This window comes from Mustela nigripes, chromosome 3 (genome assembly GCF_022355385.1).
Source record: "Mustela nigripes isolate SB6536 chromosome 3, MUSNIG.SB6536, whole genome shotgun sequence".
Classification (NCBI taxonomy): Eukaryota; Metazoa; Chordata; class Mammalia; order Carnivora; family Mustelidae; genus Mustela; species Mustela nigripes.
Genome location: NC_081559.1, coordinates 62996545 through 63014000, shown reverse-complemented (window position 1 = coordinate 63014000; position 17456 = coordinate 62996545). Strand labels below are relative to the sequence as shown.

Genomic DNA, 17456 nt, shown 5'->3' with positions numbered 1-17456 from the left:
CTGCTTCTTGTCAGTTGCCTTAAATTTACTATGACTTTTGGGGGAGACTTTCACTTGTGTTACATCTGATACGTCTTGATCTGTAGGCAAAGTCGGTTGAGGGTTCATGTTCTTTTTCTTTATATATTTATTAGAACATTGTAGTTCTTGCTTTAACAAAGTTTGTGTCTGCAAGTCCTCAGAAGCTTTACAAGTTTCCCCGACTGTCATGTTGACCAGACCCTGGGTTGGGCTGGGCTTAAGGCTTTGTTTATCTGTTGGTATTTTAGTGGTTTTGGTATTTTTAGAACTCTTTACAGAGAAAGATTCAGTCCTCTGGTGGTCATTCCTCAGTTTGCAAGTTTGAGTCTGTTGCTTTTCCACTGTTTTATCGACAGATTGGATAGAGTTAAAGACAGCATTCTTCTGTTCTGTCACAGTCTCTGACTTCTTAGTTTTTAGATTTTCCTTAGCTGACACCGTTGAAGTCAATTGTCTGCTCACATGTTCATCACTAAGACGCTGCTCTGTTGTGGTATCAGTCCAGATGCCTATTTTGTCCCCTGATTCCAGCACATTGTTAATAGCTTTGTGGTGTGAATTAGATAGTTTTCTAAGGCTTTTCTCAAGAGCATCATTGTTCTGTTCACGATCTATGACTATCTTTACAGTGCCTTTGGGGGCTTTGGGGAGAGTAACTTCAGTTCTTTCTTCAATTAAATTCCCATGATAAGATTTGCCTGTAGTTTGATTAGGAACGTCTGCTCTCCCTTGCCACCTGGCTGCTGGCTCAAATGGTCCTGGTCTTGGCTGAAGAACACTTCTTGTGTCCCTCTGGACAGCCACCTGATGAATCTTTGTTTTCTGATCTTCTGAGGATCCTCCCATCACACCTTTCACATTTTCTTTTACTACAGCTCTTTTATCTACCTCTTTGAAAGCTCTCTCTGCTTCTTTCAGATTCCTTAATGATATTTCAAGGTCATCTCGGATAAGCTCCTTTTTCAGGATTTCTGTTCTTGTGTTCGCGGTCTTTTCAAGGCATTCAATCGCTTTTTCAATGTCACCAGGGATGGCGTTGGGCTGTTTAGATTCTTTCCATTGGTGGTTTGATTCCTTAAGTGATTCGAGTGTGGTCAGCATGTCGCCTTTTATAATTTCTTCAGTTTTTGCCACTGTTTTCTGATTTGTGGCCTGGCTGAGGGAATTTAGAGTTGATTTCAAATCACCTTTTATAATTTCTTCTTTGGGGGTCTTGCAACATGTTGTCTGAGGCTCTGTCATAAAAACCTTAACTGTATTCTGCACATCTCCTGGGATGACGTCAGTTTCACAAACAGTACGTTCAACATGAGACTGCCTTTTCTTTAGTAACAGTTTTGTACCCTCCACATCGCCACCAATTATTTCTTCCTCTCTTTCTTGTTTCCTAGCTGTCAGTGTTTCATTTGACTCCATCTGGAGTTGTTTAAGATAATCCAAAGCTCCAATTTCTATGCATGTTGTGAAAAATTGAACATTTCCCCTCTCAGAGGCATCGATTTTAGCCCTTTCAGATATTTTATTGTTTGATATGGAAGATAGCAAATTATGAATGGTACTTTTTATATCACCCCCTATTACTTCTTCACGCTCAACTTTGTCACCAGCATTTTCATGAAGAAGACAATAGATAGTCATATTAATATCTCCTCTTTCATCTTCCTGAATTAAAATGCCTTTCTTTATGGATCTTTCTTCGGAGAACAGGTTTTTTATTGCTTGTTGTACATCACCACTCACTATTTCTTCTTTTTCAGCATGAAATTCCGTTGATCTGTTTAATAATTGAGTTTTGGTCAAATTAACATTTCCCTTCTCTTCTTCACTAACCCAAATTTCCTTTTTTGTACAGTCTCTTTTGGAAAGCAGGTTCACCATTATATTTCTAAGATCAACCCTGATAATGTCTTCTTTCTGTATCTCGGGAGATGCTTGATTCATTAGCTTGTATTTTGCCATTCGAACATCCCCAACTTCATCAGCTTCAATGATGATTCCAGGAGCCGCAATAACTTTTTGAGAGTAGAGTTCTTCTAACGTTTCCTTAATGCTCTTGCCAATAATTTCTACCTTCTCTACCCTACTTTCATTAAATTCATGAAGGGGTGTAGTTTCAAAGAGCCATGTAGTTGTCTTGACATCAGAGGGGGGGATTTCCTCCTTGATAATTTTTGTGGTGTTTTCATCTGCTTCCTTAATAGAATCCAAAGTTTGATTTTCAAAAAGCCACACTGCCTGCTTAACATCACCTTTCTGTGTATCTTCCTGTATGACCGTTTTGATATGTTCAAATTCTGACCCTTCTCCTCTCAGCTCATCTAGGGTGTGGGTTTCAAATAGCCAAGTAGATGTTTTAACATTGCCCTTTTGTATTTCGTTGACACTTACTGTTCTTATATAAGTATTCTTACCACAATTTTCAGACTCAAAAAACTGTTTACTTGTCTTTACATCCCCACCTTGAATGTGGTCCACAGTGGACATAGCATCATGTGATTCTTCTGAAATCTGATCCAGCGGCTGGGTTTCAAATTTGTATCTGACAGAACTAACATCTCCCTTCTGAATGTCTTCCTGTGTGACAGACTTAATAACATACACAGTCTCTGACTGATTAATTGAGTCTAGTGGTTTTGTTTCAAAAAGCCACCTAGTTCCTCGTACATCTCCATGAATTACTTCTTCCTTTTTAACTGTTGTCACTTCATGGTAATACCCTTCTCGGTCTTGAATTGCATAGAGTGGCTGGGTTTCAAAGAGCATTCTGTAGCTTTTTACATCACCCTTCATTACTTCTTCAGCAATTGTTTTCTTGGTGCGGAGACAGTCAGATTCTTCTTTAATCTCGTCTAAAGAAAAGGTCTCAAAAATAAAGCACCCCTTTCTTACATCCCCACCTTGTACATCTGTCACTGTCTTAACTAATTCATCACCTTCTTGGCTCTCTTTTATCATATCAATTGGTTGGTTTTCAAAAAGCCACCTGCAATTTAAAACATTACCTTTCTGAATATCTTCAGTCTTTAGGGCTTTGATCTTTTTCAAAACTTCCTCTGAACTGGAACTTATAGAATCTAAAGATTGATTTTCAAATTTATGCCGCATGCTGGAGACATCCCCAGCTTGGATATCCATTTCCACGGCCTTAATTTCTTTTCCTTCTTCTCCTTGTATGCTGTCCAAATTTTCTGTCTCAAAAAGAAAACACGCTGTACGAACATCTCCACCTTGGATCTCTTCCTGTTTTACAGTTTGCAATTTGACTGTTGCTTCGGAGTCATCTTTTATGGTGTCAAGTGGCTTAGTTTCAAAGAGCCAGGTACAGGCTTTGACATCTCCCTTATGAATTTCTTCACTGCCAGTCATTAATGAAACTTTTTCATAAAGAGACTCCATTGGTTGGGTTTCAAAAAGCCACCTGCAAGTTTTGACATCCCCTTTAATGATGTCTGTCGCTTGTTCAGTTTTACTTTCTCCTTCTTCCACATTACTAAAATACTTAATCGAATCAAGAGGTTGGGTTTCAAATAGCCATTTAGCAGATTTCACATTTCCGGTCTGTATTTCTTGAGCAGATATTCCTCTGATTATCTGGAATTTATGAATGCTTTCATCAAACTGGTCAATGGGCCTTGTTTCAAAAAGCCACCTACAACTTCTCACATCACCTCTTAGGATTTCTTCTTGTTGGACTGTCTTGACTTGATGATATTTCCCAAGGTGATCTTGAATGGCATATAGTGGTGTTGTTTCAAAGAGTGATTTGTTTAACTCTACAGCACCTCTGGTGACTCCTTCCACCTCTATTTTATGTGATGCATCAAATTTAATTAAATTGTTTGATTCAAAGATATGTGTGTAATTCTTTACATCTCCTCTTTCAACTTCTTCAAGTTTCACTGTTCGTATGTACTCTTTTTTATTTTCTCTAATGTCTTCCAGAGGTTGGGTTTCGAAAATCCATTTTTGGTGCCTAACATCCCCCTTTTCTTCTTCAGAGGCAGTAATTTTTTGAAGTTTTCCTACATCAGGGCTGTCTTTTAAAGCCTCTATTGGAAGTGTTTCAAATAGATGCTTAGTAGTTTGTACATCACCCCCTATTATCTCTTCAGATCTTAGAGGACCTGCATCAGGAACTTCTTTTAGAATGTCTAATGGCTGAGTTTCAAACATCCAACACTTTCTGGAGACATCTGTACCTATTATTGTCTCCTTTTCAATGATGACCTCTTCTGACTCTTCTTTGATTTTCTCCAAAGGTTGAGTTTCAAATAACCACTTTGCCCTACTCACCCCACCTTTGACATTTTCTTCCATGGATATTCCTCGGACAACTTTAATTTCCGTGATATCCTTGTTAATTGTGTCCAAGGGCTGTGTTTCAAACATCCAGCGTGCTGTTCTCACATCTCCCTTTTCAACATCTTCTCTGTGAACAGTTTTAATTTCTAGCATTTGACCTAAACCATCTCTAATAACATATAATGGTTGGGTTTCAAAACATTTTATACTTCTCCTAACATTTCCCTTAATTTCTTTGAGCTCAGACCTGAGTTGCAATAAGTGAACTTCATCCACTGAATGAAGCTGTCCTAGCTGATCCAGATGTTGAGTTTCAAACATATATCTCACAGTCTTGATATCCCCACCAGTTATGTCCTTTACAGCAGTTACCCCTGATTCTTCCTGATGCATTTTATTCATTGAGTCTAATGGCGTTGTTTCAAACATCCACCGGGCTGTGCGGACATCTCCTCTGGCTAGCTCAGGAATTTTCTCAGCATTTTCTTCAGTGCCAGAAGAATGATCCCTCAGTGTATCTATGGGTTGGGTTTCAAACATCCATGTGGTATATTTCACATCACCACCAGCAATGATTTCTTGATCAGCAATGCCCTTGTTGATATTATTTTCATCTGGAGAGTCGTTATTGATGGAATCTAAAGGCTGGTTCTCAAAGATCCATCTCATGGACTGTACCTCCCCCTTCAGAATTTCATCCCACTCCAAGTGTTCTCTTTCTGAGTTCAGAGCTTTTTGAGAAGTGTCATTCGTATTTTCAAAAACATACCGGACTTGTTGCACATCTGCTGAAACTGAGCTCCCTGGGTTCACTTGACTAGAGACAATTTCAGAAACCTCACTGATATAATCTTTTTCTAAGTTTTTCCTTAACTCAGGATGCATGTGTTTATATAAACGGTTTAATTCGTACAAATTTCTTTGCTTAGAATATAATTCTTTGGGTACTGGTGGTATTCTAGGAGGGTTGGGGAATTCAGGGGACTGGGAAAATGCTGCCATATCTATTGGAGTTTGAAATATATCAGGTGGGGGAGGAGGAAATTCTTCTGTTTTTCCCATAGCAGTGGCATTAACTTGTACCAGAGTTGAAGAAGTGGCACTGTGGTCATTATGTTTTGTGGTTGATGTTTCCTTCCTCTGGCAGGTCGACATGCAGGAAGTGGAAGAGGTATCCACAACTGATGATGCTTTTAAAGTCTCTTCATATTCACTTCCAATCTTTAAGGGAGAGAAAGTCAAATCTTATAAAAATGGGTGTAGTGGTGAAGACTTCCTAGGCATTGCCCCTCACCTGTTCACGTGCTATGATACCTCCATTGGAAACAACAAGTGGCAGACTCCTTTGAGAGACCTACTTAGCAGCAATATTTTGTGTTTATTACTATCTTTCCTATAATGCATTGCGCTTTCAGAGTTATATTCCCCATTCGAGACATTAGCAGTTCAGTATTTTAACAATCACACATAATCTTGAGTATTCTTCCTCCTTTGCTTAATATGCTATGCTGAGTAATCTAGAGGGAAACAATAAAAGCCTTAAAGTACTTTTGAGGGTTGTTTTGTTTTCCTTGGAATTTTAAGCAAAGTATCTGACATTTAAAATTGACTTTATTATTTTATCTAATGCTAGTTATTAAACTTTAGAGTGCATATAATTTTTCCATTTTTCTCTAGTGAAGAAAGTTTTTAACTCTACTGCTTTTCTCATGTAGATTAATATCCTCCTTCGGAACAGAGGAGTACTGGCTCAGGATTTATTTCAAAAACTGCATCAAACATTCAATAATTTGAAAGTGCTAAGCATCTACATCTGGTTTTACACTTAACATATTTCTATGTAGAGAAATTGTCTTACTTTACTCTGCTTGGCTGGGGTCATCTCTTTGTCAGAATAAAGGACCTTTTCCTGGGCAGACTTTTCAAAGTGCTCTTTTAAAAACTTAGTTGAAACCTTCGGAATCTCTTCGTCCTCAGGTGTATCAATGACTACAAACAGAAAATAATACCAGGGGTGTTACATAACAAATAAACATGACGTTTGAGAAGAAAATTATGATACTATGGGAAGCTTCTCACAATATATGTTAAATAAAAAGGTTCAAGGTATATATGGTTAATATATGTACACAAGTTAATATATGTCAAGAAATATAGGAAGAACAGTGGTGATGGTTATATCTGGATAGGAAGTCATAAGTGATGAAACTGTTACTTATTTTAATTGTATATATTTTTCAAGTTTCAAGACCTACTTCCTTTTAGGAAAACCAAAATAAAGCCAAAATAGATAGAGCCAAGTAATGATTGCGTCACAACTGGCTTAAATCATCCTTTGTAGCTCTTCAAGGCAACAAAGCTTTTCATTCCCCTTTTATAGGCAAGACAAATTGGGTCTTATGCAAACTTGCACAGATTTGTCTGTAGTTTAATGTCATATCTGTAGGTCTCAAAACTGAATTTAGAAGTGTTTAAATCCGTTATTAGAAGCAATACAATCCAGATAACATTTCTGTTCCCAGGGAGCTTGATAAACATTAAGTTTTATTCTAGGTCCCTGAGGCAAAAAGCAATTCAGAGGTGGCTGGCATACCACCTTCTAGGCTTTTAGGATGAATTCATAAGACTGATGGGCAGTGAACTATTTCAGAAGCTTATTGCATCTATTACCACACACAGAACCTAATTATATATAGAAATACTACTCTGTCCCCTTTGGGACCATGAGTCATAGTTACTAAATGTACTCAGTGGGAGGGATTGTGCTTTGGAAGGCTTCCATTCAAACACAGACACATCAGCAGGAGCAAGGTATATTGGGGACCAATAATAACAGATTCTCACCTGTTTCTTGAACATACTGATGGAGCTGAGAAGCTTGGCTTATTTCCTCAGTGTGCTTTTTAAGATGAGAGGCCTATGTTTAAAGATAATTTTAAATCAATAATTGTTTCTAAGAAGTCAGTTATTTTAGTACTATACATATATTCTTCATTTCACAGTGATTTTCTTTCAAGACTTCAGTGAACATTGAGAGATGCTAATTAAACTTCTATTCCTTATTTTTATGCATGGGCACATGCTGTAAAATAATATATATGAATTAACATCTAAAGTGCACTCATATTTTTAGGATGCTCGTTTTATTTTTTAAAAAATGTCAACTCCAAAGTACAGAAATAAACATTGATATATATTGATAATAAACACATAAAGGACATTAAAAGAAATTGCTTACAACAAGGTAAGAATTTCCACACAGCTTTGTAATCTGTTTGGAAAGTATTGTCTTTCTAAGTAGTTACCATTTCTGTTCCAAGAACATCACTTTTGTGTGTTTTGGAAACTTCTTGTTCATTTCTTTCCGTCTCCTGGCTGTTTCTTGAAATGTCGACCTGGCTACTATGGATTACCTCCTGAAAATAAATGAATAAAGAAATATACAATGTTTTAAGAAAAGTCTGAAAATGTTAACTTTTTTAATTAATGGAAAAACTTAATAAAATTAAAATTAATTAAAAAATGGAAGCTCCTCAGTGTATTAGTTTGCTTGGCTGCTGTAACAAATTATCATAAACTTAGTGGCTTATAACTGCACAAACATAATATTTTATGGCTTTGTAGGTCAGAAGCTCTGACTGGGGGTTTTGACAGGTGTTAGTAGTGTATGTTTTTCTGCAGGCTCTAAAGGAGAATCTATTCAATCCTTGTCTTTTGCAGTTTGAAAGACTTCCTGTTTTCCTTGGCTGATGACCCCACTCTATCAGGCTGAGGCTTTCTCTCATTGCCATCTCTGATTCTCTCTTCCAATTCCTTGTTCCACTTTTAAGAACCTTGTGTTTACATGGGGCCAATCTGAATAATCCAGGATTCTCTCCCTGTCAGAAGGTCAGCTGATCAGCAGCTGTAATTTTATTTGCAATCTTAATGCTCCTTTGCCTGTAATTTACATATTCATAGATTTTTGGGAATTAGGACATAAATATCTTTAGGAATCATTATTCACTACCCTTAGTGAGCTGCAATGTAAGAAAGATGAACCTCAAAAATGCAAATCCTTGATGAAAAAAATGTATTTTGTTATTTACAAGCCAACTTTTCAGGTTACAGAAAGACCCTGCAGTCTTCAACTTGGCCATCTAGTTTGATGACACATCCAGAGTTCAAATGAAGACTATAACCAACATAAAGAGACCATATTATGTTAATGTGTATTTCCCTCTCTTCACACATGGGGCTACTTTTGATTTTATTCAAGTTAGTACAGGTGACCCTGGCTGATTTGGATGCTTTGAAGCTCCTCTTTATTTTGGTGATCCAGTCCTGCTGTTACTAGAGACTGTGATCTGATACAAGTATATGAGTGACTGATTGATTGATTGATGTGATGAGTCACTTGGCATATTGTTAAAAATCTTAACATCAAAAAATAAGGATATGAAGAGATTACTCTTCAAGAACCCATGAAACTGAACTTGTTTGAAGTTGGGCATTCACTTTCATCTGCTTTACCATCAAACACTATTTTTGAGATATGATTTTTTAAAAATTTGCCTTTGTAGAGAATAGTCAGGTGAGCAAATGTCCATTATTGTTCATCATATAGGAGCACTAATTTTTTTTACACAAAGTTAAAGTTTTGAGCTGTCAAATTCTAGTCCTTTAAACCAACAATAAATTTAAAATTAATTAACAAGACCTTGATTTTTTGTTTTTATTTTATTTTTTTAGTGGGCTTGTAGTGTGTGACTTCCCCCCCTAAAAGTATTCAGTATACAGGGTATAATTTCTGGTTAACCAAGCAGCTGTAAAACATCTGCTTAGAGATACATAGTTCGATCTGATCTTATACTTTTCTAGGAAGGAGACTTAAGAAAAACAGTTGGCATCTTCCTAAAAGTTCTACAGAGAATTGAAGGCAAAATGTATGTTTATACTTTAGAAAGTAGATTATATTTCATTGGATGTATTAGTTAACTAGAAATCCTTTCACAATGTATACATATATCAAATCAGCATAATGTATACTTTAAATGTCTTATAATGTTGTTAACTATACCTCAATAAGGCTGAAAAAATGTAGACTGTATTTCATTAAATTGAATACCAGTGTAATTTTTTTCCCCTTGAAGCAGAATGGTTTTCTAGCCTGAGTTAATAATCCACATATATAAAATGATTTTTAATAATATGCTTGGCATACATATGTGCCAAGGAAAAATTTACTTAGTGGATTACTAAATTAGCAAACTTCTATTAATAAATTATTTTCATTGAATCTTCTATTTGTTGGAGAATGTCCTAGAAATGAGATGAAACAATGAGCAAGTCGTGTACTTTACTTTCTCAAGAGGGAGTACAGAAAATAAATAATCCATATCCTTTCCTTTAAGTTCAAATAACCAAAGTTTGATTTAATAGGAAGCTTTGCACAATCAAATTTTACTTAAGGGTATCAGTAACATTAGACTGTAGGGAACAATAACAATCACTGAAAATGCATGAGCACAAATAATAATTCTTTCGTGACAACTGTTTACAACTGTGAGAAGCCTTTCCATCTATAAAGATATGATGGAAATATTCTATGGCCTTTTCTTATGATGCTGATTAAACAGACAATGAAAGGACAAAGGGCAGTGGGAACCTGACCAGTATGAAGGTTCTTAATGAAGTGCACCATGATCATTACTACAGAATCATGCCTCTACTTACAGTTCCATGGGACAAGCTATGGCACAGAGACATGCTTAATTGGTCCAGTTGGTGCTTTTAAATTAGAATTTAAATTATAAGTTAAATAAGTTAAATTTAAATAAGTTATTACTTATAAAAATTAAGACTTCTGCCTGCTTTTGTAAACTTTAAAGATCTGACAGTCCTGGGTTCATATTCCAACATGTGAGTCAGTTTCTTGCTGGAACAAAGTAATGGCCAACTTTTTTACCTGGGACATGTACTTTTAAGCTGGTCACTATTCCCATCATTTGCTAAGTAACACAAGTTGGTATTAAAAAAAAGCCTGCCTGGAACCTATAGAAATTCTAGTTTCTTATACTTGCTGCTTATTATCAGACTGAAAGACTAGAGTTAGTGATTTGAATCTGTACATTGAGAAAGACAAATGCAAACGTTGGGAGTAAAAAACAGTAAATAAATGTATTTTTGACATATTTTGAAAGTTATTTTTTGGGCACTTTATACTGAATGTGTATCTACTTCAGTACAAACAATCCATGCCTATCCTATCTAAATATATTTTCTTGTAAGAGATGACACAACATGAACAGTAACAGGGTACATAAATTTAGCTAGCGTTTCTACTTGTGCTATTACTCAATAGAACTGTAATTGCTATGTGAGTTTGGTATGTTAGTGTCAACATATCAATTTTACTGCCCCCAGGTTGCTGTAATTTATATAAAATCTCTCTTAAAATATGCCAAGATTTTATTTCTATTGTTATGGTGTTTCATATTTTGCAACTAGTTGAGCTTGAATATTTTTTTTGAACTTGTGAAAATTTTTATTTTATTTTTTTAAGTTTTTATTTATTTTTTAAATTTCTTTTCAGTGTTCCAGAATTCACTGTTTATGCACCATACCCAGTGCTCCATGCAATATGTGCCCTCCACAATATCCATCACCAGGCTCACCCAACCTCCCACCCCTGTTCCCTCCAAAACCCTCAGATTGTTTTTCAGAGTCCATAGTCTCTCATGGTTCATCTCCCCCTCCAATTTCCCTCAACTCCCTTCTCCTCTCCATCTCCCCATGTCCTCCATGTTATTTCTTATGCTCCACAAATAAGCAAAACCATATGATGAGTGAGCTTGGATTTTAAATCTGACTTTCACTCTTCTCAGTGGCTGGTGTCTAAAAAGAACAGGGTTAGGTAAAAGGATGGATCATCATAATGCTCAAGAGAAATCAAATTACACAAATAAGATGTAATAAAAATTCTGGCAAGAACACTATACATAAATTCACACAAAAATATTAATAAAATTGGTTCTTGAATATTAAATTCAAATATAGCTCAGGCTGCAAGAGACAAAATGCAGTCTTGTTTACAAGTTGGATCAACCAGGAGTCAGAAACAAGATTTTATATTAACTCGCTCCTCTACGAGGTATGTTGTAATCTTGGGTAAGTCACTAAATCACATTGAAACTTTTTTTTTTTTTCATCTCATTCACCCATTTATAGAAAGAGAAACAGATGATATATGTGCTCTAATATGGAGTCTAACAAAGAGAATGTGGCATAATCTCAAAATAATATGATGCTTATATAGTTCTTACCAATCTGATGTCGGCTCATATGTTAGACAAGTATCTTACAAAAAATCTATCCTCGATATATACTTCTTTTTCTTTAAACAATTTTATCTATTTATTCATCAGAGAGAGAGAGCAAGCAGGCAGAGGGAGAAGCAGGTTCCCTGCTGAAGAGGGAGCCTGATCCAGGACTCAATCCCAGGACCCTGGGATCATGATCTGAGCTGAAGACAGATGCTTAACTGACTGAGCCATCCAGGTGTCCTTGACATATACTTCTAAGGAGATTTCTCCAGCACAGAAAAGACTTCATGTTCTGCCTATCCAACTTGTCATTGTTATTATCAGTACCGGAAAAGGCACTGTATATTCCTACCAATAAAAATTCAAACTCATTGTAGCATAACGAGTAAGGAAAGAATAGAACCCTTTTTTTTTTTTTTTTAAATGGTGACTCACTGTTATTGTGACTTTTGGAAGTATACCCAATAGAAAAAAAAAATATGATAAAAATCTGGTAGAATAGTATGGAGTAATTGCCTCCCTAGAGTGGAAAAAACAGTTCATGCTCAATGCCAATAATTCAGCCATTTTACCTATCACTAATCTCATTTTTAATAAAACTAGGAATAGTTATGATGTATTAATGCTATTTGCATCTTTGTCAAACAGACATAAACAATACCAAAAATGTGCTATTTACGTTACCAAAACTGTCAGCAGATTCAAGGTTTGAAAGAATAAGCCATTTTTTTTTAAGTGATGAACATAACTATTTCTGGTTATTGTATTGTGTTTCTCTAGATTTGGATATATTCAAATTAAAACCTGTTTCTTTGGCCATGGACTTTCTTTATTTTTAAAAAATTTTCTTTAAAAATTTACAATACACAGTCTGATTTCCCTAGGGTTTGAGCTTCAGGTTAAGGCTTTTCTACATTTACTATACATTTTTGAAATCATGGCTCAAAAACTGTTTTCTGTTTAAAACCTTTCCTGAGGGGCGCCTGAGAGGCTCAGTGGGTTAAAACCTCTGCCTTTGGCTTGGATCGTGGTCCCAGGGTCCTGGGATGGAGCCCTGCATTGGGCTCTTTGCTCAGCAGGGAGCCTGCTTCCCTTCCTCTCTCTCTGCCTTCCTCTCTGCCTGCTTGTGATCTCTGTCTGTTAAATAAATAAATAAAATCTTAAAAATAAAATAAAACCTTTCCTGACTTTTCTAAGTCATCTATTCCTGCTTATTTTGTTGTTGTTGTATTTCCATTCTGTCAGTACAAATCTTTATTACGTACTTATCACATTTCACAGTCATTATTTGACAATATGAATCTCTCATTTAACTGAAGTCATGCATCCTCAAATCTCAGTTTTAGCATCCTGGCAGATACTAGATGACTGCCGCCCCCCCTCCCTGACGCCAGCCTTAAATATCAAGGAGTAAGTGCATGGGCAAATAGTCATATTTTTTTCCAAGAGTATGAACATTTTATAATTTTAAATCTAGTTTAAAAATTGAGAGTCTAAATTTTTCCTGCATAATTCTACGGTTTTTAGTATTTTAGCTAACAGTCTTTGATACTGAACATTTCATAATTGGTTGGTGAAATTACTGAAGCTGATGTGTATAACAATAACATGTCCATCACTTTACAAAGTTCTCAGAAAGAGCCCTCTTGAAGACATTGCTAGGGATCAGGACATCTTTGAATGAATATGAGCAGTGTAGTGATGCTATAAGGAGTAACTGGCATCATTAGAGGGAGGAGAAGCCTGTACCAAGAAACCAAAACATGCACAAAGACAACAAACATACACAAAGGGAAAGAACCTTTCAAAATAGAAAAATATATTTTCAAATAGGCTTTTATAAAAATATCTTCATGGTTCTGGAGTGCCTGGGTGGCTCAGTCAGATAAGCATCTGCTTTCAGCTCAGGTCATGATCCCAAGGTCCTGGAATCGAGGCCTGCTCAACGGGGAGTCTGCTTCTCCCTCTCCCTCTGCTCCTCCTCCCTGCTCCTGCTGTCTCTCTTTCTCAAATAAATAAACAAAATCTTAAAAAAAAAACACACACACACAAAAAACTCTTCATGGTATTAAACAGAATAGTTTGTATTTCTTTTTAGTGAATTAGTATTCATTGAGTTGATGTAATTGAAGTGTTGTCAAGCATCATCTAGAAACAGCAGAATGCATTAAGCAGAATTACTATGACATAAATTAAGTTGAGATATTTATGATGACAATGAAAGACAATACTTTATCTTAATTTTTAATTTATACAAATAGGGAAAGATATCAAGTGGAAAGAAGAATCAAGCAATTTTAAGTCCCGATTCTTTGTCTAACTCAATATACTCAGAAGTGAACCCTCCAGTTTCATTTGGCTCAGTAGTAAATCTATGAGCATGTACTAGTTGACTTGTCAGATCCAAAGAGACTGATGGTGCAAAACATTAAAAGAAGCTTAAAAACGTAAGGTGGTGACATTTTCCTTTGAAACCATTGCATCCCTAAACATAAGTGATGCTATACAGCTTCACCTATTCTTTTATTCAACCAACAGCTCCTAAGTACCAAACAACTATCTCCATCACATTGTGTGAGGCATTGTCAGAATTGTTTTAATAAAAGTTTCTACAACTAAATTTCAATCTACTTAAATGCCTATCAGTCATCTCTCTATCCATCTATCTCTGTATTTCTGCAATACAGAAAAATGTATTCATATATATTTAATGGAATAAAAAAGCTCAGCTTGAAATTCTCTTGAGGCAAGACTTGTAATAAATAAGGTACATGAATTATGTAGTTTTATTACATAAATCTCTGGGAGAAGTATTATCATTCAATTAATTACAACTTTTTTTTTCACTGAAAATAATTAGGCTTTGGTCATGTTTAGCTACTAAGAGCAAAACTTATCTTTTCTAATAAAAAATACTTGATTTGAAAGTAGAAATATTTGACTTCAAAGAGAGATTTCTGAATAAACAATGCCAGCTTTAACTGCTAGAACTCTGACTGTCCTCTTCATTTCAAAAAATATTATTTATAGAGCCATATCCCTGCATCCAAAAATGCTGAAGATCCATAAAAAGAACATATAAAAGATGTACTCTCAACTGGGCCATCAAACATATTAGTTATATAAATAACAATATTTATTTGACAAACTAAAAAAGCAGGATACATAAAAACATTCAATTTGCAGTAAAGGATGCCCTCTGGAAGTTTTATGTAGATGTGTGTTAAAGATACACATACGTATACAATATTTCAATCCAACATAGACATAAAGCATCTTAAAACCAAAGTGCCACAAGGATATAAATAAACATAAAAGCACAATAAAAAAGGATAAAACTTTGAGTCTCAAGGAACACTGAAATGACAGATAAAAAGCTTATAAGAAGAATAAAAATATTTTAAAGAAAAAGAAAACCAGAGGCTACATGCATCTTATGTTAATTAATGCAAACCGAAATAGAGAAACAGTACCTCTTTATTACCACCCTATATTGCCAATATCCAATAGATTTTTAAGCCCTACTAATTCTATGTTTAATTATCTCTCAAGTCAATGCAGTCTTTACACTAAACTTCTGACCCATGTAAGTCCTTGTATAATCTATTTCAGTAGTCTCCTAACTCTCCTTCTTCCACCTAAATTGACCCCCTTTAGTTCAACACTATAGAGCCAGAAACATCTTTCGTAAGTGCAGATCTATTCATCTTACTCTCTTGTTTAAGTGATTGCCTTCGAATAAAATAACAGTTCTTTAACATAACACAGAGTTTTCTTTATTATCTGGGCTTTGCTTACATCTCCAGCTTCATACCACAGTTTTGCCTCATTGTATTCACAGATATACTATTTACCCATTGTATAAGGTGCTCCTCTTGCCTAGAAAGTAATTCTGTATTCATGAAAAATTATTTCAGGTCTCAGCTGGAGCATTCTCTGCGCTTAGATGTCTTCCTTGGCCTTCTTTCATTCAGAGTAAGGTTTATCACTTCCTGGTGTCCCAACAATTCTCATTTATATTTTCTATCATAGAATAATTGCGCTTTAATTATTTGTTATATGTCTATTTCTCTGATATAGTGAGCCCCTTGAGGGCAAAATAATATACACATCACTGAATTTTTGTTCCTGACATCTGGTAGGTGCTTAATGACTATCAGCCGAATTAAAAAAATACAAGGCATAGACTCCAGAAGCAACCTTCTTGAGTTGGGATCATTTCTGCTCACTTTCTTTGGGCAAGTTACTTAACCCTCCAACATGTCCCATTTCCCGTCCTCTCCACCCTCCCCCACCAATAAAAAGGATTAATCAGGGAAAAATAATAGTGCCTATGTCAGAAGGTTGTTATGAGGAGGAAGTAAGGGAACACCTGACTCATAAGTGTTACATTAGTGTTTGCTATCTTTACGTAACAGATATCCATTGCACACTTACTTTGTGTCAGCTATTTACAAGGTAAGAAAGGCAAAAAAAAAAAAAAAAAAATTGGATGAAAGTATTTTGTCTATGACTCTGTCTATAAATTTTACTATTGAAATTTTACCATGAATTTTTCATTATAGAACTAAGCCCAGAAACTAAAGAAGAAACAAGCTCTAATATATACTTTTTTTTTTTTTTTCCACCAGAGATGTAGTGGATTTGGGGGATTTATTCAAAGAGAAAGAAACAAAAAGCTGCCTGTGCACATTAGGACTCTTCCAAATCATTCTGGTTGCTAAGATGTGGAAATACTCTACAGAGACATGGCCAGACTGTGGCTTTGTGATCACCTATTCAGTCCATCTTTCATGAACTCATACCTAGTGAACAGTCAGTTCACAGTGATTTAATCCACAATTATGTGTTTCTTCTCACACTTGCTCTTTCCTAAAGATCCTACTGTATGACTATCATTTAGACAATAAATTAAGAATGTTAAGATTTATGTATTAGCTATATATATATATATATTTTTATCCAGTCACAGCTCCCAGTTTCAAACATCAGAATCTGAGCGATTTAAACAGGAAAGATAATTTGTTAAAGAGAAACTGAGAGGCAGAGGTGGGGAGTGGAATTCATGGAATCTCCAGATTTCAGAAAACAAGACCTGGAGGTTTTATAGTCAGTAACAGAGCTGAATAATGCTGCAGAGCCATCTGGTGAACGCACCCCACGCTGTTGTCACTGAACACCAGACACATTCATTGCTGAAGTTATCAAAACTACATAATGGATGTTGCTTCTAGAATAGTTACTTCTTGAGATTGGATGCTGTTAATCTCTTGCCACCAGCCATAATTAAGATTAATTCCACATAGTCCCTGCTTCTCATGTCATTTCTTCATTTCTTTATGCAAAGTCTGATTTGGGGGTATCTGGTACAATCTAGTTCATACATCCAAGTCCTAGTTGCCAGGAAGCCTAGGAGATTAAGTGTGTGGTATTTGCAGCTTCTCCTCATGGAGGCTGGTTCTGCCTCATTGGTAAGAGGCATTCCCAAGTAAAGAAGGAGTTTCGAATGTCAAAAAGATTGAAAAGTGGCTATTACCCTTGTTATAATAATGTAATTCATGAACACTGAGGTCTTCTTAACCAAACGGAAACCAGCTAAAAATGTTAAGTAAAGGTGTTTATTTTTGACAACAGATAACATAGTAGGAAACACTATTCATGTCTTATAATGGAATTGATTTGGGCCCATTTCTTGGCCATATATGTTCCATGTGATACTACAAGGACATATAGGAAGACTTAGAGATAGTACAATTGGCCTGCCAAGAGGTTGGAAAGAGTTCCTGTTATACAAACTTTCCTCCTCCTTTTATTGTCCCTCTCTGTCTC

The 17456-nt window shown here is 35.7% G+C and overlaps 1 protein-coding gene across 1 annotated transcript in view; it reads right to left on the bottom strand.

Moving 5' to 3' along the window:
* Positions 1–17456, bottom strand: part of XIRP2 (xin actin binding repeat containing 2) — a 296099-nt gene that overhangs the window by 13112 nt on the left and 265531 nt on the right. Inside the window, exons 5-7 of the mRNA XM_059392759.1 lie at positions 7629–7739; positions 7168–7240; positions 6182–6312 (exon numbers count right to left, since the gene is read on the bottom strand). Of these exons, the coding sequence (XP_059248742.1) occupies positions 6182–6312; positions 7168–7240; positions 7629–7739 (315 nt within the window). The remainder of the gene's footprint in view (positions 1–6181; positions 6313–7167; positions 7241–7628; positions 7740–17456) is intronic.